Source organism: Salvia splendens, chromosome 19, assembly GCF_004379255.2.
Source record: "Salvia splendens isolate huo1 chromosome 19, SspV2, whole genome shotgun sequence".
In the NCBI taxonomy this organism is placed as follows: Eukaryota; Viridiplantae; Streptophyta; class Magnoliopsida; order Lamiales; family Lamiaceae; genus Salvia; species Salvia splendens.
In genome coordinates, this window is record NC_056050.1 from 7,595,308 (window position 1) to 7,622,213 (window position 26,906).

General features: G+C 35.3%; 1 protein-coding gene across 11 annotated transcripts; it reads right to left on the reverse strand.

The window, feature by feature from the left end:
• Positions 1 to 195: 195 nt before the first annotated feature.
• On the reverse strand, positions 196 to 22,942 carry LOC121780201. Of its 11 annotated transcripts, none has more exons than XM_042177724.1 (43): positions 22,788 to 22,942; positions 22,486 to 22,618; positions 22,017 to 22,092; positions 21,552 to 21,632; positions 21,380 to 21,460; positions 20,620 to 20,696; positions 20,468 to 20,522; positions 20,300 to 20,348; positions 19,966 to 20,103; positions 19,051 to 19,132; positions 17,705 to 17,783; positions 17,548 to 17,594; positions 17,264 to 17,458; positions 13,792 to 13,867; positions 13,436 to 13,516; positions 13,256 to 13,336; positions 12,726 to 12,802; positions 12,561 to 12,615; positions 12,410 to 12,458; positions 11,343 to 11,480; positions 10,843 to 10,924; positions 10,694 to 10,772; positions 9,981 to 10,027; positions 8,830 to 9,041; positions 7,126 to 7,213; positions 6,925 to 7,044; positions 6,720 to 6,838; positions 6,577 to 6,649; positions 6,368 to 6,487; positions 5,868 to 5,936; positions 5,617 to 5,787; positions 5,488 to 5,535; positions 5,215 to 5,356; positions 4,927 to 5,024; positions 4,031 to 4,175; positions 3,868 to 3,953; positions 3,685 to 3,795; positions 2,712 to 2,786; positions 2,126 to 2,191; positions 1,814 to 2,002; positions 1,551 to 1,661; positions 749 to 829; positions 196 to 659 (listed from the first exon to the last, which is right to left on the reverse strand). In XM_042177724.1, the coding sequence occupies exons 2-43, from the start codon at positions 22,588 to 22,590 to the stop codon at positions 480 to 482; spliced, it is 4,134 nt and encodes a 1,377-aa protein (XP_042033658.1). In that variant the 5' UTR covers positions 22,591 to 22,618; positions 22,788 to 22,942; the 3' UTR covers positions 196 to 479. The 11 variants fall into 11 exon arrangements, 8 of the variants coding, with proteins under 8 accessions (XP_042033658.1, XP_042033662.1, XP_042033663.1 ...); XM_042177728.1 differs by having other exon boundaries at positions 22,486 to 22,615; positions 22,788 to 22,912; XM_042177729.1 differs by having other exon boundaries at positions 22,707 to 22,893.
• Between the last annotated feature and the right edge of the window lie 3,964 nt (positions 22,943 to 26,906).

Below are 26,906 nucleotides of genomic sequence, written 5' to 3' on the forward strand. Positions count from 1 at the left end.
TGGATATTTTAATAGGAGTGAGAAAAAGTGGTTGACTGTATTAATTGGGGAGAGAAAGTTTCTAAAAAATGAAATGTGTCATCTTATTTAGGACAAACTTAAAAGGAAAATGTGTTATCTTAAGTGAGACGGATGGAGGAATGATTAGTGTTCTTGAGAAAGTTTAGTCATATAGATAAGAATGCAACTGCTCAATAGATAAGATTAGTCAAGACTTTAATCACAAGTAATTGTTGCAACCAAACTGTATGTTTTAGACAGAACTAAGCAGCATAGACAGAACTATGCTACTTGACGTTTTTTTATACATATGCTTACGGACCAACTGAAAACCATTTGCAACATCGATAGTCATCCTCATTACATTCACAACTTCTTCCATATCTCATGTAAACATGCTCAGGTGAATTCCAGATTCCTTAATTACAGTCATCATCAGATAGGAAAAATGTTGAACAAAGAAAAGAAAGAGCTGGTTATCAAGCTTTTCCAGCAGAACCAAAGAGATGCATCTTCTCAGCAACCACAACTTTCATAGCTTCCTTTGCAGATGTCATTACGTTGACAACATCTTTCTCAGTCTTCGTTAATGAACCCATGTATGCCTTTCTAACCTCAGTGTTCACATTGAATTTCCTTACTCCCAGCCTCACACATTCCTGCATGTTCATTTACTCAACTCAGACAAGGAAACTAAGCTGAACACCTTCATTTAAATATCAAGGACTACCAAGAGCGATGTTCTTACCTCAATGATATCCTTGTGCAAGCCAGAAGCGCCATGAAGAACAAGGTGAACTCCTCGTTTTGAAGTTAAAGCATATATATCCTGTTATTCAGAAATAAACAAGGTTAACTAATCTAGCATCTACTTGCTGATGAGCATTATTAGAGCTTGTGCTTTTTTTAACTCATGGTATAAAGAGTCATTGAGTTTCCAACGACGTTTCCTGATCAATGTGATTAGCAACTCGTATTCTTTTCATGGAATGTTTATAATTGCCAAAGTCATTTGTGCGTGCATTCTAGGAGATTGAGGAGTAACAGAAGAACATCAATATCTCAAAAGTGATCAGATTTAGCATCAGGAAATATTGGAAAACACCAAATCAGGAAAAAAAAATCAAAAGATACCCATAGCTACTAGCATGTTGAAAAATATTGAAAGCTAGATAATAGCATGTGACTGCTCTATTCTATCATATAATTATTCTCTTATTCAAGTTTTCATGAAAAACAATTGACATTGCTAGGGGGCCTGGGGTGGGAGTTTAACAAGGATATTGATGTAAGGTCTGCATAGCTCAACTTGGTCTGAAAGATAAACCCAATATAGAATTCAGTTCACTGATTAAGTGTATTTCAAAGATTTAACATGGCTTCACAGGTTTGCTAAAACCTCAGCTATTTCACTTTTGCAAAAAAACGCAACTACAACTGATTTCCAAAAACCAATTTATACCCTTATTCATAATTTCTCTCAAATAACAATATCATTGTTATATTAATTTTACAGGAAAAAGAAAATACTTGAAGTATAAGTAATTTACCTTGAGCAAATCGAGTCTAAGATTTGGGCCGCCAACAGGGTATGTTCCATGAACGTTTCCAATGCAAACAGCCAAAAAATCAATACCAGTTGAATCAATGAACTCGTTTGCCTGAAATTTGCATGCAGTTATTTTTACAACACAAAACCTTTGACGATCATTGAATAGGAAAATAACCCTTCATTTTTTTAAATGGGCTGAATCATGGATTTCGTTTTAGAATTAATGTCCTTTATTTATTCAGGCATGGGGGAAGAAGGAACCTGGTTAACATCAGTTAGTCTCGCTAGATAATCTTCAACAGTCAAATCGTCTTCTGTTCCAGACAATCTTCCCAACTCAGCTTCGATCATTAAATTTTTAGAATGTGCCAAGTCTGCAAGATACTTGGTGTACGCAATATTTTCCTTGAAGGATAGATGAGAACCATCAGCCATGATCGAGTCAAATCCCTGTCAGTTTGCCGCATATATAATAAACATAGTGGGTTACTAATAGATCATAGAAGAATTTGGTGAATTAAAAGGAAGGAACAAAACCTGAATCTTCAAAATTGAAGAAGTCAAGAAGCTTACCAATTCAAGAATCTCCAATAGTTCTTGCTTTGAATTTCCATGGTCAAAGTGAACTGTTATAGGAACCTGTAGCAGAAAATACAAATTTATACCTCTAAAACTTCAAGTACAAACTTCTTGATGAATATTAATTACTGTGTTGTGGCCAACATGTTAGCATTTATAACATTACATGTCATAACAGTTACCCAACACAAAATAATTCGGTATGAGTGTTTTTAAGAGAATTTGATCTAAATTTCCCTAATGGAGGGAATATACAAATCCAAGAAGGTATCTTCCTTTCAAAGACTAATATGATAACTAAGTGCCCCAGTTAGCTTTAATTGTTAAGAGATCATTTTAGAAGGCAGTATATATGTCAAATCATAATGCCTTTAAGCTAGATTATGGGCATGAAAAATCTACATTGAATATATTAGTTACATTTGAAATTGGTACTCCTATCTACAAGTTTGGATTTCAGACGAGATCACCAAATAGCATAAGAGTTTCTTGACAATCTAAAGCTTTACGACTATCGTACAGTTTCAACATATGCACTCATTTAGGGTTCAAGTTTTTTAGAATTTCTGGTGCTACTTACACTAGCTTGTTCAGCGGCAAAGACGCAACTGGCAACCAATGGAGCTCCTCCTTGTTTGAAGGCACCAGGATGAATCTGCAAACATAAGAAATCATTTACCACTTGATTGAAAAATATAATTTAGTTTTATTTGATACATACAGTATACATATAATAGCTACATAAAACTATAGTTACCCTAACTTTCATTGTAGTATTTTTAGAATAATTACCACTCCATCCGTACCAGCCTAAGTGAGACGTATTCCTTTTTGGTACGTCCCAACGTAAGTGAGACGTTTCCTTTTTGGCAACAATCAACTCACTCATCTCTCTTACTTTATTCTCTTATCTCTCCTACTTTATCATCTCTCTTACTTTATTCTCTCTTTCTCTTTCTTACTTTATCATCTCTCTTACAATCTTACTTTTGTCTCTCTCTCTCTCTTTCTTACTTTACTTTTAATAATTTAATTCACTAAACACCACTACCTAAATTCTTGTGCCAAAATAGAAACGTCTCGCTTAGGCCGGGACGGAGGGAGTATACCATTGGGTTGAGAAAATCCAATTCCAAATGATGAATAACTTTCGGACAACATAGGTGAGTGCAATCAGAATCACTCAGTAGTAGCTGTTAAAGATCTTAACAAGTAAAGATATAATTTTGGAAATTCTAAGAGAAGCATTCCTCCAACTCCATAAAACACTAACCGAAACACTTTAGACAGGAAAGTCTTCACTACTGCTGAAATTGTGAATTCAGTTCACAGAAACTAAACTGATGACTTCACTATTCAAAGTTAATTATCAGACTTGACATACTTGTCCAGATTATGGTGGAAAGTTTTAATAATGAGAGCACCAACATCTTAGCTTAAAGAGTTAGTCTAGAACTAATTTAAGGAGATCAAACCAGAATAATAGGAGATGGAAAGCTATTTTACAACACAGAGATAGAGGTTAGTTACAAGAGCAATTGCACAGCTAAAACCTGCAAAATTGCTGGACTCCGTTGCTCCTCGGCAGCAGCAACAACTGCCAGAACCCCTTCCAGATTGTATACATTAAAGGCCCCAATAGCATATCCGCCTTTTTCTGCATTCTTTTAAACGTAACACATTGTCAGAATTTCATAGGAATAAAAGAGTAATGGCAATGGATGAAGAGCTCTTACAAGAAGAAGTTCCTTTGTTGAAAGCCTGCCTGGATGTGTCCAGTTTTTCACAACTTCTGCTATAGCATTATTATCACCCACATTTCCTGAGAGTTGATATTATTTCAGAAATGTTGAACATGCAACAAGAACTGATACTGCAATCTTTGGTCACTCATATTACCAGGAAACACAATATAAGGAATGCATGGGTGTCTGCTTTCAGGTCCTAGCTGCCATAAGGGTATTCCAGCTAGAGCTTGGCCCACAATTTTAGCTCGTTTTACTTCTAGAGCTTTTGTCGCAAGGTCAGAAGACGTAATTCCACCCTATTATATATTATTAATTGTCATTGATCTGAATGAATACATTCTCTCTCTGAGCCCACCATACAGACAATTAGTTCACTTAAGTGCAATGAATCAGGTTAAAGCAAACATGGTGTCAAGAGAAACTATAACAGTCAGGAATAAGGATGCTCGAACATCAAACTTTTCAAGGAAAAAAATAACTAAAAATATTATACTCGTGTTAAAGGACTTGATAAAAGTCAGTGTGTTTGTTTCCTTGAACAGAAAGTATTTGCTTACATCTCCTTGGGTGGGTAAAATTGAGTAAGGGCTTGTTTACATTGAAGATCCGTAAATGAACAATACCTACGTGGACTCTTTGATTGTCAATAAGTTACTGTCAGTAAACAGTGAAGGAAGAGGGGAAAATGAAATGTAGTCCATAAATGCAAGATTAAACTGGATATTACAAGGATTCCCATATTTTTGGCCTAAAAAAAAGTACTTGTAATCTACAGTCTTCCCTTTCAGCCTCGATATCATTTGTAGTATTTTTTTAGACAATTTGTGTGTTTCGAAAAAAATAGGCCAATCTTTAGGTGACGGTTTGTTGCTAACCCTACCAAACATTGTGCTACTATGCCCCATATACTAGCAAACAAATGCTAGAGGAAAGAGAAACAGTTATATGCAGGTTACCTAAGAATTGAGCATTGGAACTTTTCTATTCAGTCTACCTCTAATAAATGTGGAAGAAGAAACTGAATGCTGGCACCAAATCACATCATACCTTTGCAAGAATGTAACGCGGTCTTGTAGTTATCCGCCGTACTATTTCCACTAATGCAGAGCTTACTTTGCTATTGATCACCAGGCTTTCAGAAGCATCTGTTTCACACATGTAAAGATCACTAGCAGCATCTAAAAATAATACTTATATTATTATTTTATTATTATTAAATTGCAGTTATATTTCATAACTGACTGAAAGTCGAATATGATAGAAGTTATAAAACACTGGATCGATATCCAATTCTGGGTGGAAAGGAATAAATAATGTCTATTGATGATGACTCACTTTTTCCAACAAGAAGTTGCCTGCTAGTCAATATAAGAGTGTCTTTCCCACTTTTTAGGTATACATCGGCCATATCAGCTACTTTATTAATCTCTTGCTCTCTTTCTTCAATCGAGCTCTCAGCAACTTTATTAACCAAAACCTGTTGCGATAGGGAGGGTGAAATGTATGATATTTTATAATCGTCATAGCAAATATCAATCACTCCTTTTTATTCTCCTCTTTCACATATTTTATTGATAGAAGACAAAAGAGGTGAGAGAGCTGTAAAACCTCAATCATTTTCAATGCATGACCCCTTTGAACCAACAGTTCTTCAACCTGCATGTTACCGTGATACTTAGCTTATACTGAGAGCTCAAGGGCTGTAATTACTAAATTATGATTTATGGCAACTTGAACCTGTCTTGTCGTCTTTGGAACGTATGACCCTACGACTATGAGTCCACCAATCCTCTCCCTGGATAACATTAGATCATGTGGCAATACTGGAGCTTTTGGTTTTATTCCAACCCGAGTAGAAACAAAGCTAGCTGCAGTACGGCATAAGAAACTTTTTCCCTTTATTTCAGCCTACAAGAGATGCAGGCCAATGATGAAGCAGACTTCTTTTTTTATTGTATAGATGTTACAATGAAAATAAAATTATCTACCTCAATCATTCCTGCAGCGAATACAGCCATGTCTCTTTCACTAGCAGCATTAACTATGCATGAAGATCCCTGTTTCAATCAATAACAGAGAGATTTAGAAAGTCAGTAAAAACTTCAATAGACATCGAAGAGTCTTATTCGCTTTATAGTAAGACCCTAAGGGCCTAAGAAAAACTTTGAGACGATGATTGAGATCGGGTGGAAACCGATAGCTAATATTTTATCTTCAGTCTATTATGCATAAAATCTTGAAGAATCATAAACAAGAAATAAACTAGTTAGAGACTTTTTCATATTAAATCATAGATAATTTTAATTGTGATTAATAAATTTTACACAACACTCGAAAGTTATGCATTAACTATATTCTACCTCCACATGCTGATTTGTGATGAGAAGATGGCTAGAATTATCCAACCCCCGAACCAAACAAAAATGAAGAGAAACGAGTAATATACTATATAGAAATTAGCCTTCCAGGTTGTACTCTGAATCTGTACCTTCTTTAAACTACAGAGATGTTCACAAACAGCTCGAGGCCCGCCCACCCTTAGCAGTGCAATAGAAATGGAAGCCACGCTACCTGCATTTATACGACCTCCAGTTTTCTCCTCCACCCACTGGTTTCCAAAGAAATAGCACATTGAACTTCAGTCTCACGGTATATATATTGTTTTTTTCATAAATACTACAAGATAGATGCATTTACCTCCCTCAAATCAGAAGATCTATATCCAAATGAAGCATCTTTTGCAAACTCTGTTTCACCTGCAGGGATAAGACTACAGACACAACGATCCTAGTTACGTTACTTATTCAACAAACAGTGTAGCAGAAGTGAAAGAATAATACCTATCTCCATCCGCAACATAGTGTACATCCATAATAGTATAGCGGCCTCCTTGTATGAAGAAAGGACAAATTATCCATGCATCCACTGCACCAATAACAGAGACGGCAGCATCTGCTTCCTATACATTCAAAATTCAAGGCATGAAGCTCATTTGAGATATAAAGGTCGGAAAGTTATACTTCTTCATATGTTTAGTGGCCTTGCCTCTGGGAAATGGCCTCGAAGTGTTGAATCCCCCCTCAGAACCACAGTGTACTTAGTGTTATCCACTGTTTTTGCAGCAGCAGACAAGTTGCTGCAGATCTCTTTAACTAGTTCAGTAGCCTGTAAAAAGAGAACTCCAATAAATAGCACGACAATGTTGGAGATAAACGAACTTGATAACCGTTAGCCCACTATTTTTACCTTTGTGGGACTCATTGATCGTGAATTTGTCAAAATAAAAAAGCACTTTGACCTTTTACCAAATTGTTCAACAAGTGACTCAATGCTCCTGAAATCACACAAGAACATTACCCAACTGTTTTATCCAAAGTATGACAAATGACTTTTCACCGCATCATAACTAAAGTTAATTTTCTTTTAATAGTTTTGGTTTTCCTTCTCTTAATACCATCAACTCACTAGATGGAGATAGAGATTGTCAAACTAAGATATATTACTTCCTAATAGACTTTTAATGTGTTAGGATATAAAAAATAAAATATATCCGTACGTCTCTGCGGATACTGAACTTGGTAAAAAATCAAACAAATTTCTTCCTCCATCTCTTCTTACTAGAGAGCCTTTAAAATCACTATTTCAAACATGAGATTACACCATGTTCTTTAAACCATGATATTATCTAAAGCATAATACAGCCTCATTGTTACTATAGAAAATTTGACTAATTGGTAGAGATTGTCTAAACTAAAGCAACTTGGATGCAGACGATTTTAGGAGGGACCAAAAGGTCCACGGCTATCACTTCCCAGCCTCAACCAGTCGCACAATGGTGTATCCGTAATAACATGACTGGCATGGTGTTTCATAATTGCAGTACATCTTAAAAGAATAAATATAAATTCTATTTAACACCAAATTAACATTTGATATTTAAGAAAAAATTGTGCACACTTAATAAACCCTGGAACACTACTTTAAGAGGCTCAGGTACTGATTAACACAAGAACTTAAAAAAAATAAAAATCATTTTGTTCTCCTAAACTAAACTAGTCTGTACTTAGCTATAACCTTCTGGGTCTTCAAACAGTATAAATGCTCAGGAGATCATTTTTCTTGGTACTGGATATAGAGTTTGTTATTAGAAAGTAATTTGGAGTTAAATGTGTGGTTAGAATTACAACGTAAGCCATGCACTAGGTTCTTTCTGTATAATACAACGACAATAATAAAACATTAGTATATACTCAAGAAGATAGTTGTAAACCAAAGTTACCATAGCATACTGTTAAAAATATTAACTAGAAGTAGTGAATTACTAAATACAAGTGGAATATGGAATCACTCTATAGTGAAATGTGTATATGATACTGGTACCTAATGCTTGCTGTGTATTGCATATTATCAAGAAGTTCGGTAAAAAAGCAACCCCCACATGATTCTTAAGGGAAGTGCATAATTTGGTGTAGACATCATACTAGTCATGTTTTCTTACACTACAATACATGAAATAAGAGATGCTGCTTACACTATGACAGATATCTACCTCCCCCCATAACTTATACTCCCTCCGTATTCAAAAAAATAGAAACATTTGAAACGGCATGGGTTTTAATGCCCAATTGGTATAAAGTAAGTGAAAAGAATTGGTAAAGTAAGAGAGAGGAAAAGAAAAATGAGTAAAGTAATATGAGGAAAAGAAAAAGTAGTGAAAGTAGAGTTAGTGGATTGTGGGGTCTATCCCCTAAAATAGAAAGATTCTAAAGTTTCTATGTTTAAGGAACGGCCCAAAATGGAAATAGTTGCTATTTTTAAAAAACGGAGGGAGTATGACACAACATTACTGGTTCCACAAACAAAGAACTTATTGCTCATTATACTAATTGAGAATTGGACTCACTGTTTATGTACATGTGAGAATGAACATTGTAAGTAGTTGTGACTCACCATTCTGCCAAGACGTCAAGGTCATGAACTGTTTGTGTCCCAGTTGGATCATCATCCAAAACAACCAATGTTTTTGAACTTTTCTGGTTCAGGCTAATTATATCCTCAATGGGATCTGTCGGCCACTCAGGTGGAAGAGAATCAAGGACAAATTTTTTGCTTAAAGCATGGTGTTTTCCTTCAACTTTGACTCCTGTAAGTGTCTCATAAACCTGCAGATTTCAGTAAATTATGTATATAACACATAGCCATAATCTGCTCCAATATGACGTGGGCATAACATTATATAACTACTATGTAGCTATACAAAAACCAAATATATTTTGATGTCATTAAATTTTTTGTAAAATATTTGAAATTTGATGAATTCTCACCCGTACATTATTTTACATGATTCTAGTTATAAACTGTTTGGGTCCCAGTTATAATTTAAAAAGTTAAAAAAAAAACCTTGAATGATATAAATTTTAAATCCTTAGGATTACTTAAGCAATAATTTTAACATTGCGATAAAATCAGAGTGTTTTTGAAAAAAAGTTCTATAAAATCAAAATAAAAATATGTTTGTATTAAACAATATTTACTGTTCAAATAGTGATGCTTGTGCAGACACTCCAGATACTAAACTTTTCAGCTTTTATCTTCTCATTACAAATATTCCTTGTTTTTACTATCAAGAATCACTTTCTCAAAAGCACGACTAGTATCTAAACACACTACTAAAATGGGAATAATAATATTTTCATATCATCCATGTAGACTAATCATTTTGCTGAAGTGTTGACAATACATATAACTTTCAAGTACGTGTAATATGGAACAAATTAACAATTCAAATTATCTTTTATGACATTTTTCTTATATAAGCATGTCCAGTGATTTATAATTTTATAAGCTTGCATTTCGATATTAAAAAAATATTCATAACAAACACTAATTAAACATTAAATTATTTTTCCTGAACTTCTCTATGTGTTTATGATACTGTCCTGAAATTTTAAGATCTTTTATGAACATATGAATACTTTTTAATTAAATTTAAAGAACTAAGAACATTATTGATATTTATTTGTACTAAGATAAGTACTTTATCATAAACTTGAAATATTCTAAAATGAATCTTTGAATTTAGAGACATCGTAAGAGCATACCTTTACTACAGAAGAATCATCTATTCGCCCCCATCCAGCAGCTGAACCTGTTCTAGCAAACATTCCAACTTTTTTATTTGCACAAGGTAATTAAGATCACAAAGTGCATATACACTGTATAAGCAAATCAGTATTTTATTTCTAATTACCCAAACTAAACTGAAATACAAAAATAAACAAAGACGAAAACAAATAGCAATAATAATCAAAATAAAAAATGAAAGAAAATTTTGGACCAATACATAGTTCAATATGTAACACAGACAAATACATTCATAAGAACAGCATAACTTATGGTTAGTCCAAATATACAACTCTGTACACTCCAAGGTTATGGTCAGAATTTTGGAATTGTGATCATGTTTGGACTAAAACAATGTAACACTCATTGCTTTAATATATTGGGCTAAATCAAATCTCACAGAACCTCTCAAAGATTTGTTCCTGTTCAATGTCAACAACCTCCAGTTGGATATGCTATGTCATTTAGAGTTCCTCCTAACAAAGCCTATGCCCAAGTAAACATGCGTATGCTTTCTCACATGGATAACTCCCGTAGGTTCAGAATACTTTTAATGCCTTAGGCCCAAAGAGTGAGGCTCAAAATCAAGATAATGAAGCAATGCATTCAACCAACAAGTACTTCAAATGCATTCCAACTTTATACAAAATTATTACTGTAACTTACTAAAAGGGTAACCCAATCGGCCTACCTGACAAGAACAACTGATGTGCACCATTTGACACATGAAGTGGGACCTTGCGAGAAGAGCCTTCTTGAGATACTATGCCCTGTACAAGATTTTAACAACGAAAACTTGTATTAACTGTAAAACCCCAAAATCAGAATAGTCGGTCTTACCAAATCCTTCACAAATATATCAAGTGCAGATAATGGCGTGTAGTCATTCTGTATCATGTGTGGACCACGATTCTCAAGCATCCTGTGGTAGATAAGATATAAATTATGTTAATTTGTTACTGATAATGATCATTATGGCAGTATGTAATGAGTTGCTTCAGATTATATATGAAAAGCAATAGGTGAGCTTCCATTAAAAATATAGCATTCAGTGGGATCTGAATAACAAAGGAGATAAACCTAGAAAACATAAATATTGAGAAAGAAAATTGGCATCTGCAGGGGCTCGTTCCCATTACGAATACCTAGAGCCTTCTAAAAGGCCTTTCCTAATATTAAGGGGCTCGTTCGGAATACAAATAAAATCATAAGGTGATGAAACAATTATAAGAAAAGCAAGGTACAAGATAAAACAAAGAAACGCATAGTATCAATGAGGCTAAAAACATCTTGGTTCTCATGAAAAATATTTGATGGATTCAATTATGTATAAAACTTACCATGACGTTCCAGCACTCAATGTGATGATGTCAAATAACTGACTAGTGTTCAGGCCCAACCGAGCTGCAAATGCTATTGCTTCTGCTGCTGATGCAATATGAACTCCAGCAAGTAGTTGATTGATCATTTTTACACCACTATAAAATTTGCATTAGAAAGGATTGTATTCCATGATGATATCACCAGATAATCAAGCACAAAGTTGTAAAATACTAAAATATATATTCAGTATTCAAAATGTTACGGTGCAATGCAAAAATAAGGAAGAACTCATTAGTGAAATTTTATGTGTATCAGTTTCGTAACATATCTCCCTATATTTTAATGTAAAGTTATCTCTATAATTATTGGAAGGTATGTGGAATTATGATAATTTCTTAGGCTATATATCCCATATTTCTTAAACCGGCACAATGTGTCATATTCATTTTAGGTTTCCTAGTTCCTTAATCTTGAAAGCATCTGAAACACCAATCACTCAAATTTTTTTAAAGAAGAGGATCAATAATGGTCCACATTTATCCTCATAGCCGAGCTGACTCAGACCCTTGACCTTTTGGTTGGAGGTGAAGAGTCTTACCAAATAAGTTGTGCTTCATCGTCACACCAACAACAAAACTTATACAAGGACTTATTGCAAAAAACTCTGTGCATTTGTTCCATGAATATCAATAAACCACTTCATGATCCTAGTAGGAAATTAGTTGTTTGTGAAGGAAGACATGAACTTATGCAAGAATTGCAACTGGCAGACAGAGAATTATACAGACAGATTTTTTTTGGGTTAAAATGGGTATATATGGTCAAATGCTGGATTATGGAAGTTTAGAAAGAGAAAGAAAAACGACTCATAGTAATAGACAAACACATGGAATTGATTACAAATGACACTTATGGCCCAATGGCTATAAGTTTCACAATGCAAAACCAAATTCTAGAATGCCCCTGTATCACTTGAGGTTATAATTTTTTTTTAAATGCCCTTGTCATTAATCTGAGAACTTTGGCCATGAGAAAAAATGGTTTTATGCTTTCGTAAAATCACCAAGAGTGAATTTGGATGTACCTTCCAGCTCCACAACCTCCATTTATGATATAAAGCTTCTCACTTGATGCTGTTCCAAAACCAATTAGATACTTTCAGTTTCAATATGATATTTTGGAATTAAAAATCAGGATCAGAAATTATAGATTTTATCGAGCACAATTTTCTCAACCTGAAAGTACTGAACCTGCACTCACCAGAGCGTCTTCTGTACCTGATGCCATTATCTGAAATGAAGAGTTATATTATCAATACTCAATAGCAATCAAGAATTAATCCCAGTGTAGACATTAAGGCTCTTTCAGAATAGACGTAGGATAGAATCCGATACTCATACAGTAAGTGTTCCATCAGCAGCTCTCTTCACACCCCCAGAGACGGGAGCATCCACCAACTTTAAATTCTTTTTTTCATCTGAAAGAATTAGAGTTAGCAACAATTACAAAAATCTTTAGTATGAATGACACGGTGCTTCAACATGTGAAACAGAGATCACTAATTCAAACTGAAAATATAACTAAACACTCTTTTTCAGTGTTTTCACTTTTCTGAATTGCTGTCTCATTAGATTGCGTAACATTAAAGAATCTGCGATCTGTCCACTTACAACCTCTTTTTTTATGAATATCCAACTACAATCTTATCATGTGCTGACTTGAATATGTGAAACAGAAAAGATAATATGAAGAAAGAGAATGTAGTTTAACCAAATCTCTGGGAGTGTTACTGTACTGATATGATATATGTATAATATACAGACCATCTTTTCTCCAATATATGTCTTTCATTCTCTTTGGAAATAATCATCTAACATGTCTAGAGAAGATATGTTGTTTGCATTTTAGGAAAACCCAAGGAAAAGAATACCTAGCAATCTTCCTTCTAGCTTGCTGACAAAAGCCGGAGACACAGTGGATGAAAGGATAATAGTTGCTCCAGATGGAAGTGCTGATAAATCAAGAAACAGTCAAAGAAGATATTCAGATACAAGGGCTCAACATCAAGAGATGACACCCACTGGCCACTAGAGAAACCAAAGACCCATACCTGCTACAGCACCAGCTTTCCCAAACAGAACACTCTCAGCTTGATATTCATTTGTGACCATTAAGACCAATACATCCACATCTGGAAACAACCATTAGGTCAGAAATGGTTGTGTAAAATCTGAAACTTTATATTGAAACTATGGTGTATGGGATTTCCTAAACTCAAGTACTCAGCTTTCAAATGCAAGGGTCAATTTCTTAGAGTAAGATGAACTATTTAATACCAATTGCTATCACCAAATTTGAGTACGACAGAGAAAACCCCATATTCGACAATGGTAAAATTCTGTAAAGTCAGTACTGAGGCTTGGAGCATACCTCCCACCCACACCTTTTAATAACTTGCACAGTTACCTTTGGATACTTCTGCAGGGCTGCTACCTCCAATGCCTCCTTCATCTTCAAATCGAGATAATGAAGGTCTGTAGATCTACACAATAGACCAAAGAAGGAACTCTCTGTTACTTCTGAAATTTTTTCAATTTTCAATTGGGAATCTAGTCCTAAAGCTCTAATTCATTAATTCAAAGACGAGTACATAGGCCTTAATAATATCACTCCGGTGCTATCATAAATGACGATTTCAGAACTCATCAATTGTGTAAAGAGTAATTAAAACTAACAGTGTGATACGATCCCTATATCTTAGTATTTAGTTATCTTTTGATTCACTATATCTTTCCATATATTGTTTTCTTGGTCAATAAGTTAGGGTAGTAATTCTAGTATTATATATAGGATAGATTGTTATCATTTTATGCAATCAATGAAATACAATATTATTTGAGCCCTAAAGAGTCTCACGGTTCCCTCACTTCTGACGCCGCTGCCCGACGGGAAGCCCCGCGCACAGCCGCCCAGATTTATCTGAACTTGATCTTGAGCTGCCCGACGGAAAGGTTTCCGCGCACAGCCAAATCTTGCCTCCGCCGATCCTACGATTGGACGCCGGAGAGGTTATCGATCGCCGAGTATCCTCGTCGATCATAGTTAAGGGAAAAGCTCCTTATCAACTGGTGCTTTCATCCTGTACTCATCCTCCGTCTCTGTTCATCCGTATCCCCCACATATATCTCCATTACCAAAAAAAAATAAAAAATAAACCTTTTTCAGCCTACACCTCCGATCAGCAGCACAAATTCTCTACATCTTCTTTCATACATCAATTCAATTCATGGCCGCTCCCCGGACGTGTTGGGACCCGCTATATCGTTCCCACCACCAGCAATTGGGGCGACAGAGACAGCCCTGGGACCTGCCACGACAGAGACAATTAAGGGGAGTCCAGCCCTATGTCCCACAACAGTCACCACATCTCCGAGTGACGCCCTCTCGACTCGAGATGCCACAGCAACACTACTCTAGAGTGGGGCGTTATGAACAATTGATCGATCTCTTGGATGCCGCTACCTCCAGGTTGGAATCACAATTTGAAGAAATCGATCGTCGTTTGACAAAATTGCAGGCATTGCCTAGGCGTCCTCCAACTTGCTGGGATCCGCCCTTCCAAACTTCTAGTAGCCGCGTTGGAGAGAGTCACGCTCCTCGGCTGCACAACCCACCACTATATGGGCAGCCGCCCTACACCAACATGGATTCCTCATATGTACCACCGAGGCAATACAAGACCTCGACTATTAGGCAACCCACCTATTCGTCGGACGTACCACCACGAAATCCCCATGCTGAATTTCACCAATGGCGGCACGAATACAAACCCTCGCGGTCTACATCACCACCGCAGGCAGGACATCGCCGCTTAGCAGCGCCACTGACAGTTGCTGCTGCACCGCTACCACCAATGCGATCAGATCGTCCGCCGAAGCAACCAAGTCCAGCATTACCCACAGAGTTGCCGCCCTCCGCCACACCGGGGGCTTACCGACCTTTGCAACCACTGCCCATAACAACTCCAACATTGGCCGCTAATCCACATCCACAAGCTGGTGTCCCGATCTCAATGAAAAAGGAGGGGAACTTGTTAGATGAAGTGTCGTCCCCCCACCAGTCGTGTTCTCGGCATCGTGCAACCCCAATATTATTGTCAAGGAAGAGACTTTGTTAGAAGATGGTGTTGCGAGGGAAAGGAAAACCGTAGATGGAGAGAAGTCGACTGCGATCGTGAAGGAAACAATTCTACTCAATGGTGATGAGAGTGGTTTGATGGAAGAAGCTATGAATTGCCTTCGTGAAGTATCGTATCCATCTGTCATGGTCTATGAACTTACTTGCGCTGGAGGATCGGAGATTACTAGGGAGGAGGCCGACAAAGAGAATGATGATATAATTAAGAGGATCACATTGATTCGTTTGTGTGCTTTCGACCCTGGTTATGTGTCAGTTTTAGCAAACGAAATTGGGAATTTCATGCTCTGCACTTGGAAGCAATGGATCTCCAGGTTGAGGATGAGAAACTGCACATTGACAATGTTCTCTAGAATGCTTTGAATATGCTGTCGGATGATGATACGGAGCTGCCACATGGAGGATTTATGAAGTGCTTGCTAGCCACAAAGACATTTAACATCGGGCTAAACATGCCGGCAAACCCTGTTGTCCTCACTAATATTCAGAAATCTGATGGGGATTATTATGTCAGGAGACGTTTGCCTATTTGGCGTGCGTTCGATCCAGGAGGGTATAGCTCGCCAATGCTTCTGGTCGTGATGCTCTTCATGGTGTCGTGGATTCCCAGCTTGAGGACAAGGTGGATTTCAACCGTGGGGGAGTTGATACAATCCCTATATCTTAGTATTTCCATATATTATTTTCTTGGTCAGTAAGTTAGGGTAGTAATTCTAGTATTATATATAGGATAGATTGTTATCATTTTATGCAATCAATGAAATACAATATTATTTGAGCCCTAAAGAGTCTCACGGTTCCCTCACTTCTGACGCCGCTGCCCGACGGGAAGCCCCGCGCACAGCCGTCCAGATTTATCTGAACTTGATCTTGAGCTGCCCGACGGAAAGGTTTCCGCGCACAGCCAAATCTTGCCTCCGCCGATCCTACGATTGGATGCCGGAGAGGTTATCGATCGCCGAGTATCCTCGTCAATCATAGTTAAGGGAAAAGCTCCCGGACTCAACCCAAATTAAGAACGATTTTGATACTTCTTAAAAGAGGGCATGCAAAAAGCAGAAGTTTACATCTCATACTTTGTTCAAATTTTCTAACTTTGCAAAATTCTAGATGAAACAGTAAGAGCCATAGATCGTCTTTTCTCATGTCTTTTTTCATTTTTCAGACATTGCTAATGGTAGGTATAGGAATACAGGCACCTTGTTGCAACTCGTAAGTATCCAACTTTTAGGAAAAGTTTACAGTGAAGTTTCTTTATGTTTAATTGACAGTTGACCGTCAAGGCCACATTTTGACATGAAATTTCCAAAAATAAATTCCAACTACTAGTTGAGACAATGTTATAGTTCGAGTAGGAGTCCAGAAACAAGGTCAAGAAAAACACTAATAATATACATTTTCAAAATTAAAATCCCCATACCTAATTCTAAGTTATCACACAATGACATACATCTTCTATATAGTTGATTCACACATCGGATGTGCATGCACATCCCTTCTAACCACGGAAACCACGTTTGCAAATCTTATTCTAAAATTTTAGATTTGGTAAAGTCATAGGCTCCACAATTATAACAGCATTTCAAGGCAAGTTGTATAGTTTAGAGGGAACTAGTATAAATATCATAAGCACCCAACTGCATACACATGAGAATTTCTAAAACATTGCAATCCAGGGTAGAACTGCCATGCACTCGTGTATTTTAGAAGGAATACAGAGTAATGTCAGAGCTAAACTTACGTCATAACCAAGTACAGTGAAATTTGATTTTAGCAAATGTGTTGCCATTCCAAATCCCATTGCTCCCAGACCAATAAATCCTATTCGCTTTGCAGTTTTTGATTTGGCAGATAATTGCTTAGCCAGTTCCTCTGGATTGTACGGTTTTGCGTTGGCAGCACCTCTGATGTTCACCCCGGATAACTCCTCCCAGACCTTTGACAACACATGCAATTTTAGATAACTTACCAGAGTTTCAGAGTAGAGAACATGAAAGCATCTGAATAAGTTATATAATCGTTTACTTTGAGCAATGTGGCATTCTCATCTTCCTTCCCTCCATGAGAACATCCTGATAAAAGATAATGAATAAACTAAGCCAAAAACATATTAAATTTATCTACATGGAATTGCATAGCTGTAGAATAAATCTAGACTTAGTCTAAGTTATATATGCCATACCTGCAAGGATTTGTTGGTGAGCAACACTTGTTAGTGGAAGAGGGAATATCAGTGATCTTGCCATCTCCAATATTATTTCCTTAAATGCAGATGGAGATTATTCGGACTGATTAGTTGACAAAAGACATGCATTCAACCAAAACTAATGGTTAATGATACAGGTAAGGATCACTGAACAGTACAACCCAAACATTCTTCTTATATTATTCTATTCAAAATCAGTGCTCGGTATTCTAGACTACAAAGGAGAGATAAGAAATAAGTCTGTAACTTTTATATTTAAAATTTGATGGTTAGAGATGTTCTTTAAGCCTTTCATCTTTCTTTCCAGGAATTTACATATTTGTGTTGTAGAACTGGAAGCCCTTGTGTTTCCTTCATTCTTTTCCTTTTTTTTTGTACAAAGAACTGAGTCATCCTTGAACTCTTGATGATGATTTGAGAAGTGTCCTCCAACAAACCTTAAAATTAACCCTGCTTCATGCTCTCTCTCTGGTGATTCTTTAAACTTTTAGACAACTCCTTACTCCTTACAATTCAAAGCAACAAACATACAGCTGGAATGATAAATTCTATGCTACTTGACCTTGTTTATGATGAAACAACCTTGTTTACTTAGTACTGACATGTAAATTCCAACCCTCTACCCTTTTTTTATGTTTATCAGTAGTTCTTGATTCACCCAGAGGTTGACCTGAATCTTGGGCTAAAGGTTTGACATTCATTAGCCTTTTCTAGTTAGTTCAGTGTAATGGTTCATCAAAGCCGGGAAATTAAATAGCTCACGTATACCTTTACATATTTCTAATTATCTAATATACTCCTTAGATCCCTAATACAGATGATAATGTTCTTGTACTGCTGGAGATCAGTTAGATGCAAATGACTGCTATACATTTGTGCAACCATATAAATTCATGTTTAAAACTTAAGCATCTCAAATATTCAACACAACAAGTCCAAAACTAAAAACACCATGCCAACATTTGATTAATATCTTAGTTCCAACTATAGACCAGTCTTACAAGTCTAGCCCTACTCCAGATGATAGATGAGATTACTAGCTAGTCTTCTGTCATATACATCTACATATATATTGTGATTAAACAAATCAGATGAGTTCTGACAAGCATATGTCAATGGAATGACTCCAGAATGTGAAATTGTCATGTTTATCCTGTGCATGTGCACATGCATGCAGGATAAAGTATATACTCCTGGAATTTGGAATCAGTATAAATGTATAATACATGAGAAACCTCTTATCCACTTATTTGATTAAACAGTCTGTCATTTTCAGTAGCGATACAAGAATCCTTTCACATAAAATAAGTTTGATATCTTACCATGCTTTTGTTAAAAGTAGAGAAGAGATGAGAGGTCGACGGATTGCTCTGTAACAGATTAGGGATGTAATTTTTGAAGATCCTGCAAAACATTTGGAAGACAAAAACCACAACACCAGTCAGATGATTTATAAACTTTAGAAAATAAGTTCATAATAAAACAAGAAAATGCAGTTTAGAAGACCAGAACAGAAATTTGGCTACCATTGTCTACAAATCTAAATTATCCTGTTACCCACAAAATGTTAACAATGTGTAGGTACAGAAAAATTAACAGGACATACACATTACCAAAGAATAATTACATCTAAATGGAGGATTTTTATTTTATCACCTATTGCAATCTAGCTTTATTTTATTACAGATTTATTCCTATTGGGAGTTCACATAAAGATGCTTCTTGATCCTAAGAAATTCAACTATACTGTTCAAACCATGATGACCAACAGATTGCTGCAACACTAACCCACCATGACACTTTCACCCCTTTTATATATGAATTACAGAAGTTTTGACAGATATATATCCGCAACTATATTCCTAATCCTATTCAACATGTTATGGTGTAAACTAACTGAAAAGGATCACCTTGAAAATACATACCGGGCTGATTCTGATTCCTAAACAAGAGACTCTAGGGTTACTTATACTGAAAGGAGTAGTTAACCACATTTTTGGTGCAACTAACAAAAAAAAGGTTAAGTCTACCAGCCAGCCTTTTCAGATGAAACTGCAGGGTGAAACGCATAGATAATGCTCATAATTCGTCAGTTTTTCTCAAACATACCGGAAAAAAGAGCAAACAATATGTGCTTCAAGATTATCAATTTAGTTTCAGGATTCCGAAAAAAAGAGCAAATAAACGTGCTTCCAGTTGCCTGGGAGTGAAATAATGGAGAAGATATAAGTAATCACCATGAGTTTCCAGCTGCGTTAGAGACGATATCATATACTGTCTGTGGATGTATACCAGCTTGGGTACTCAGTGAAATGGCTTCAAGAGAAGCAACGAGGTGAATTCCTTCAAGAAGCTCAATTATCATTTTACTTTTGCTGCCAGCAAAGTAGGAAAAATTAATACATGAAAGAAGTATGATAATAATCTAATTACACCATGATCATGATACAATAACGATTTGTGTACCCATTTCTTTCAGAGAATAGTCAAATATTAGATCATTGTTCTAATAAATGGTTTAAGGAATTATTATTTAAAATGAACAGCTCTAGGGCCCGTAATTAAGCACACCTGCCTGCACCTACATCACCCTCAAATGCGAAAAGTTTCTTGCCCATAGCTGCTCAAAAAATAAACGCTGGACTCAGATTTGAAATGATTGTGTAAATTACAATTTCCACGTGGTGCTGGAAAGAAATTTCTTAACACCAAGTGCATAAGGGAAAAGGAAAACTGAACCTGAAAGGAAGGGCTTTGCCCTAGAGGTTGACTCCGATAGTCCAGAGGAAATAACCTGAAGATAAATAATCAACCCAAAGGAGATACAGTTGAGCATGTATGGGTGTGGATTTGAATATAATAATAAATTAAAAATAGCTTCAAAGTTTTACCATGACTTTTCCATGTGAGACTTCAGAGACTGATTTGAAGGCATACATATCAACAACATTTGCAACATGATGATCCTCTGCAATTGCAAAGACTAGATTAAATATCCGGACATACATGAAATACATGCTAACATGCATAGGTAAAGTTTAGGATTTTATCCACTTGAGTCTTTCATTCATACTATCGTGGTCTTCTTGTGGAACTTTATACCTTGACAGTTACTGGAATGGGAAAGACACTACCTATGTCTTATATGCATTTTGAAGTCATGGTGCTATTATAAGTTTATGAAGATTAGAGCTAAGTGTAATAAATTAGACAAACAAGAATATTTTCATAACAACCTGTTATCTACAAACCCACAGGCAAAGAAAGTAGAATGAATGAGCAGAATACGGTTATCCTCGCAAAAGAAATGACTAATGAAAACTACATAACTCATATTTGTGATAATAATCTGCAAATTACCATTGGCTTTTATTACTGTATGTATGTAGTTCTTGCCTTTTCTCCAGTTTATATTGCCCTAAGACCTGTGGTGTTTCAGTACCCAGAACACAAAAAACTGATAAAAATAAATACTGAAAACTCAGTCCTTATGACTTATCGGTCATCAGCAGTTTAGCTATATTTTAATCAAATTCATATATATGGGCATTAAATACATTACGTGTGGAAAAACATTTAACAAACCATTTATATGTATAAGAATACAATAACTCATTTACAAAAACAATATGCATATTAAATGTAATTTGCCTGTAAGACTTTTCTCCAACTTCTTGATATGTAGAGGTAGTATGGTTGAGTGGATAATGATGATCACATCTTTTGGAAGTCCTGGAATTTAGAGGTGAAAAAGAAATTAGTTGCATTCCAAAAGTTAAGGTGCCATAGCTGTAAAGGATTTTGTTCACAAGCTTGTGAGAACCTTTCAGAATCCCCTCATCACCATGAAAGAGATCATCTATTTGATCAGAGTGAGAAATCAGTGTGACCAAAGCACTAACACCTGCAGGAATCAACAAGAGGAAAAAATTAATCAGTGCATATGACATAAACTGAAAAATACTGAAATTGCTTCAAGCTACTTGACATTAGCCAAAGGCCCAACAGGGCAGTCAAGTGAAAGTCGTTGAAGCAGAGATCATATTTTAAGGGAGACACAAATGGCAAGTGGAGTTCAGTGACGGAAGAACAGAGCAATATAATTCACAAGAACACTCAAATATCATAATCTCCAGAAATCATTGCCAAGTTCATAGGTAGATAAAATTGTTTTGCGAAGAATTAACTAAATCTGAACTGTTCATGCAAGTATTTAATAAAATAATTGTACTGCAAACTCCAGCTTCGTTCCAAAAAGAACCCTGTAAAAGACATGAATAAGATTTACCTTGCTTTATCTCAGTCAGATTGGCACACCTTTTACCACCGAGATTTGAGAAGTCATCTATCAGCTGACTGGATTTCTGCAAGGTTGAGGTTTCAGGCATGAGTTATTTTGAAGATAGCAAATAAGAACAAGTTCCATACCCAATCGTTAAATAAATTAACTTATCATGAATAAAGAAACAAAAACTCTACAGATTGCGGCCAATAGTTAAATCAATGATCTCATCGAAGCAAATCACAACGACGCCACTAATCGACTGCTATAATCTAACTAATTTGAACCTCTCACTTTACTGCTGCTCATCAAACTCTCTCTGCATGCATACCACAAAACAGGTTTATCTAAATAAATTTAGTCAAACTTGTGAACTCCGTCCAATTGATTCCGTACGTCAAATTCGCAGCAAAAAATGGAATAATTGAGCAGCAGAAACCGAAATGGAGAGATGGAGAGAAATGAATGTGGAAACCTCAAACGCCTGAACAGAATAGCCAGAGCGGAGAAGAGAAGCAGCCAATTCCAGAGAAATGTCATCCAACCCCACAAAACCGACTACGCCACCAGCTTTTGCCATTTCCAAACACACGATCGACGCACTTCTACTGAGGTGAGTAAATCAATACAATCAATCAAACAAATACGAACTCAATTTCCGATATCACACACACAAATTTATTTTTATGTTTATACGTATACTTAGTTTGACGGCAGTTTGTTACAGACGCAAATATGGAGACACTGCTGACACAGCTCTTGGGGATTGGGATGAACCTGTGGAATGAAATCAGCGTCGACTGTATTGGACTTTTTGTGCACAGCTGGAATTTGTGTGCTTTTTGCAGCTGTGGAGACGTTTGAAATTGAAATGCTTCACGAAATAGTGAATCCGCGATCAAAAGTCAATGTGCCACTTATGCTATATATAAATATAACACGCAAGCTCTGCTTTTTCCCTATAAAACTACTAGGCAGGCAGTAGACGGCAAATTAAGGATTCCCTCCCTCTACTATTGATTGAGGCCCACACATAGTTTAAACTCAAAGTTAAAAAAAATAATAAAACTAAGATAAATTCCAGCTAGTAGAATAAGAATTTAGATAGATAATTAAAGTAACATTATTGATAATGGGTTTATTTACGAATTTGATGCAAACATGATAAAGAATCAAATTATTTTTATTAACAAGATACTGATATAAACGCAATAACATTTTAAGACTCAGTACATTAATTTTGTGCATTTGTTGCATATATAATGATCAATTGCTAACTCATCATTTAATTGCAATCTACAACTAATTTAAGATCATAGGATTTTAGAAATCGTGTGGTCTACAATTTGTCATGTGTAATTTCATTTTTTATTTTTTAATATTAAAAAGATAATAGCAACTATCAAATTTAGGATTTAGAAACACAATGTCAATATAGTGTATGAAATACATCAACACAAAGACATGACAATGTCAATACAAGTTCATATTGACATTGTACAAGCATTGTTTTGACATATTATGTGTCGTGTATTGATATAAAGCTATTAACGAAATTTATGAAAATTTCGAATTTTTTTTCAAATTTTGACATCGGAACATATACAAGTGAGATCTCGTTAGAATCCTTATAAAATTATCTTTAATTTGATATATGGTGTGCTTTAAATCGAGAAAGTTATATGCGTTTTAAAGTTATGATATTTTTTCAAAAGTTAGTTACAACTAATTTGTTGTAAATTGACTTTAATACCCTTATTGACGTTTTTTGTTGATCATATAGACACTCTGGGATGATGATCTAGGCACTTGATTTAAATATCTAATAACTATTATTTAATTGTAGTTAGCAATATAACACTCCCTTATAGGTCCCGTTATCAAAATATAAGCAATGGGGTGTGATCAATTGCTAACTCAACCTTTAATTGCTAACTACAACTAATTTAGAACCATAAGATTAGTAGAAATCTAGTGGTCTATAAATTGTCATGTGTAATTTTGTTTTTTATTTATTATTTAAATTTAAAAAGATAAAAAACTACCAAAATTAGGTTTTTATATTAAAATGTCAATATAGTATACTAAACATATCACTACAATTCATTGAATATGTCAACACAATTTAGTATTGACATTATATACGTATTATATTGACATATTATGATAATTACATTGACATTTAGCTTAATCTTGAAAAATATGAAAATTCAAGAATTTTTTTTCAAATTTTGACGTCGGAACATAGTGAGATCTCGTTGGAATCATTAATAAAATTATCTTTAATTTGATATGTGTTGTTTAAAAAAATAATTTAGATTGAGTTAGTTAAAACCATTTAAAGTTTTGAGATATTTATTAATGAATGATCTTGTGCCTTGATTTCATGATCCAATTTCTATCTTATAGTTAGCAATTTAGGAATTAGTTAGCAATATAACGCACCCTTATAAGCAATAGTGTCAGACAATATCGTATTATTAAATTGGACAACATATTTAAAAGGAATATTGGCCTCTAATATCATAGAACTTTAAAAAAACTGGATTTTTTCCATAAATTTTAAACTTGGCAAATAATATCACGAACTTTATCTAAGTTTGTTATTTTTCACTGGCAAAAAAATTATGACAAAAAAATATAACGATACGGATTTTTTTTTCGTAATTTCTCGACAACAACTTCAAGAGCATCATGTTTTTCAATCTTTAAGGATAGTTTTTCTTGAAGTACACACTCCAAAATTGTTCTTCAATTCATTAATGTAGCCAAAAAAAATTGTTGGTGGGAAATAACAAACACGAATAAAGTTTATGATATTATTTGCTAAAGTAAAAGTTCGTGGGAAAAACCCAACTTTTTAAAAGTTCTATGATATTAAGGCCAATATCCCTATGTAAAAGTATAGTACTTAGGGGCGGAGCCCGAAATTAGCTTCAAGAGGGGTAAAAATATATAGAAAGAAAATTTTAGAGAGTTTGAGGAGGGGCATTTAGTTAATAAACGATGTAATATACTTCCTTCGTCCCTCTATAACTGAGTCATATTCCTTTTTGAGTTGTCTCACTGTAGCTGAGTCATTTCCTTTTTGGCAAAAAGTACTTTACGCTCTCTTACTTTACTCTCTCTGCATCTCTCTACCTTTTTCCTTTCTACTTTATTCTCCTTTTACTTAATTATTCATTTAAAATAATTTTTCTTAAATCCCGAGCCGAAAAGAAATGTCTCTACTATAGAGGGACGGAGGAAGTAGTATGTTTATAGTAGCATGGCAAGTATATATATATATATATATGAGCATTATTCTTCTATTCATCCCTAAGATCCTTTATTCTTCTTAATATGGGTCGTTAGATCTGATTCATCAACGGTCCGGATGGATGCAATTTATTTAAACCCGCGTTGCATTATAAGGCTGGTTTCTATGCATTATAAGGGTATTTTAGACAATGAATGAAAATTGGAACCGCCAGAATTCAGAAAGTTCGTGATTCAAGCAATTTGATGAATTCAGCCCTCTCAATCGGTTCATTATCTCTCATTCTACACTTTCTATCTTCATCTCCACTCTTCCACCTTTTCCTCTCCCCATCTTCCATTATACGGTAAACCCTAGTTTCCGCCGCCGTTTTCTATTTTCGGTAGGCGACGAAAGATTTCACATCACTCGTCCAAGATCCCGTCACCCACACTCCACCGGTGCAAACATCGAACCCAAACCGGCAACAACGGTGCTGTTGTATCGACCAATTCGCCAAGGTATGTGTGGAAAGGGCTTACTGGAAGTCGATTTCATGATTTTTTAGACACGAAAAGCAAAGATTTGAATTTCCACTAGGTCGCGACTTATGAAATTCAGAAATAACTATTTATTTTTTTCAGGGTTTTCTCTGTACCGAAGCGTAGACATTGTTTTGTGTTTAAAATCATGGATTCGGGTATCTTATATGTTTCTTTTATGACAGAATCGAAATGCCTAAACGAGGTCGTCCGCGCTCACAACCTTCACAAGCTGCAGGTATAACTGCGTGTATAATTGTGCAATTGCATGTTTGTTTAGTGCGCATTAGGTAATCTAAAATTCACATTGTCGATGTACTTGGATGCATTATTTGTTAAAAATTTTGATTAATGTACCAGGTTCTTTAGTTGTTGTGCGAAAAGTGGTTATTGAAAGATACGTATGTGAATTATTTGGTTTAGGTAGTGCATCATGTAGGTTTTTATTGTCATAATCTGCAGTATATTATGCTTTTTTTGGGGTATTGTGTATATTGTTTACGCATCTCAATCAAGATTGCATACATATGTATTCATAATTTGTCATTATTTGCAGTATATTAGGCATTATGTGGGGTATTGTGTGTAATAGTTAATATCCTCAGTGAAGATTACATATGTGCATTATGTGGGGTATTGTGTGTAATAGTTAGTGCATTATGTAGATGCTAAATGCCATTATCTACAGTATATTATGCATTAATATGGGTATTCTATGTGTTGGTTAAGCAACTCAGTCAATATTACATTTGTACATTATTTGGTGTAGGCAGTGCATTATGTATCTGTAAGTTGTCATTATGTGCAGTATATTATGCATTATGAAAGGTATTTTGTATATTGGTTAATCAACTCAGTGAAGATTAAATATGTGTATTGTTTGGTTTAGACAGTGCATTATGTAGCAGTTAATTGTCATTATTTTGAGTATATTATGCATTATGAGAGGTGTTTTGTATATGGGTTAATCAACTCAGTGAAGATTACATATGTGCATTATTTGGTTTAGACATTGCATTATGTAGCAGGTAATTGTCATTACTTTAAGTATATTATACATTATGAGATGTATTTTGTATATGAGTTAATCAATTCAGTGAAGATTACATATGTGCA

Bases quoted from the DNA above. Each gene is read 5' to 3' on its own strand.
- LOC121780201 (XM_042177724.1), bottom strand. From the start codon at position 22,590: ATGGCAAAAGCTGGTGGCGTAGTCGGTTTTGTGGGGTTGGATGACATT. The intron at 20,104-20,299 runs GTGTGCTTAATT...CTTTGCTGGCAG, and splicing joins GGTGATGTAGGTGCAGGCAG to CAAAAGTAAAATGATAATTG. The intron at 17,784-19,050 runs GTAAGATATCAA...TCTGCATTTAAG, and splicing joins CTACTTTTAACAAAAGCATG to GAAATAATATTGGAGATGGC.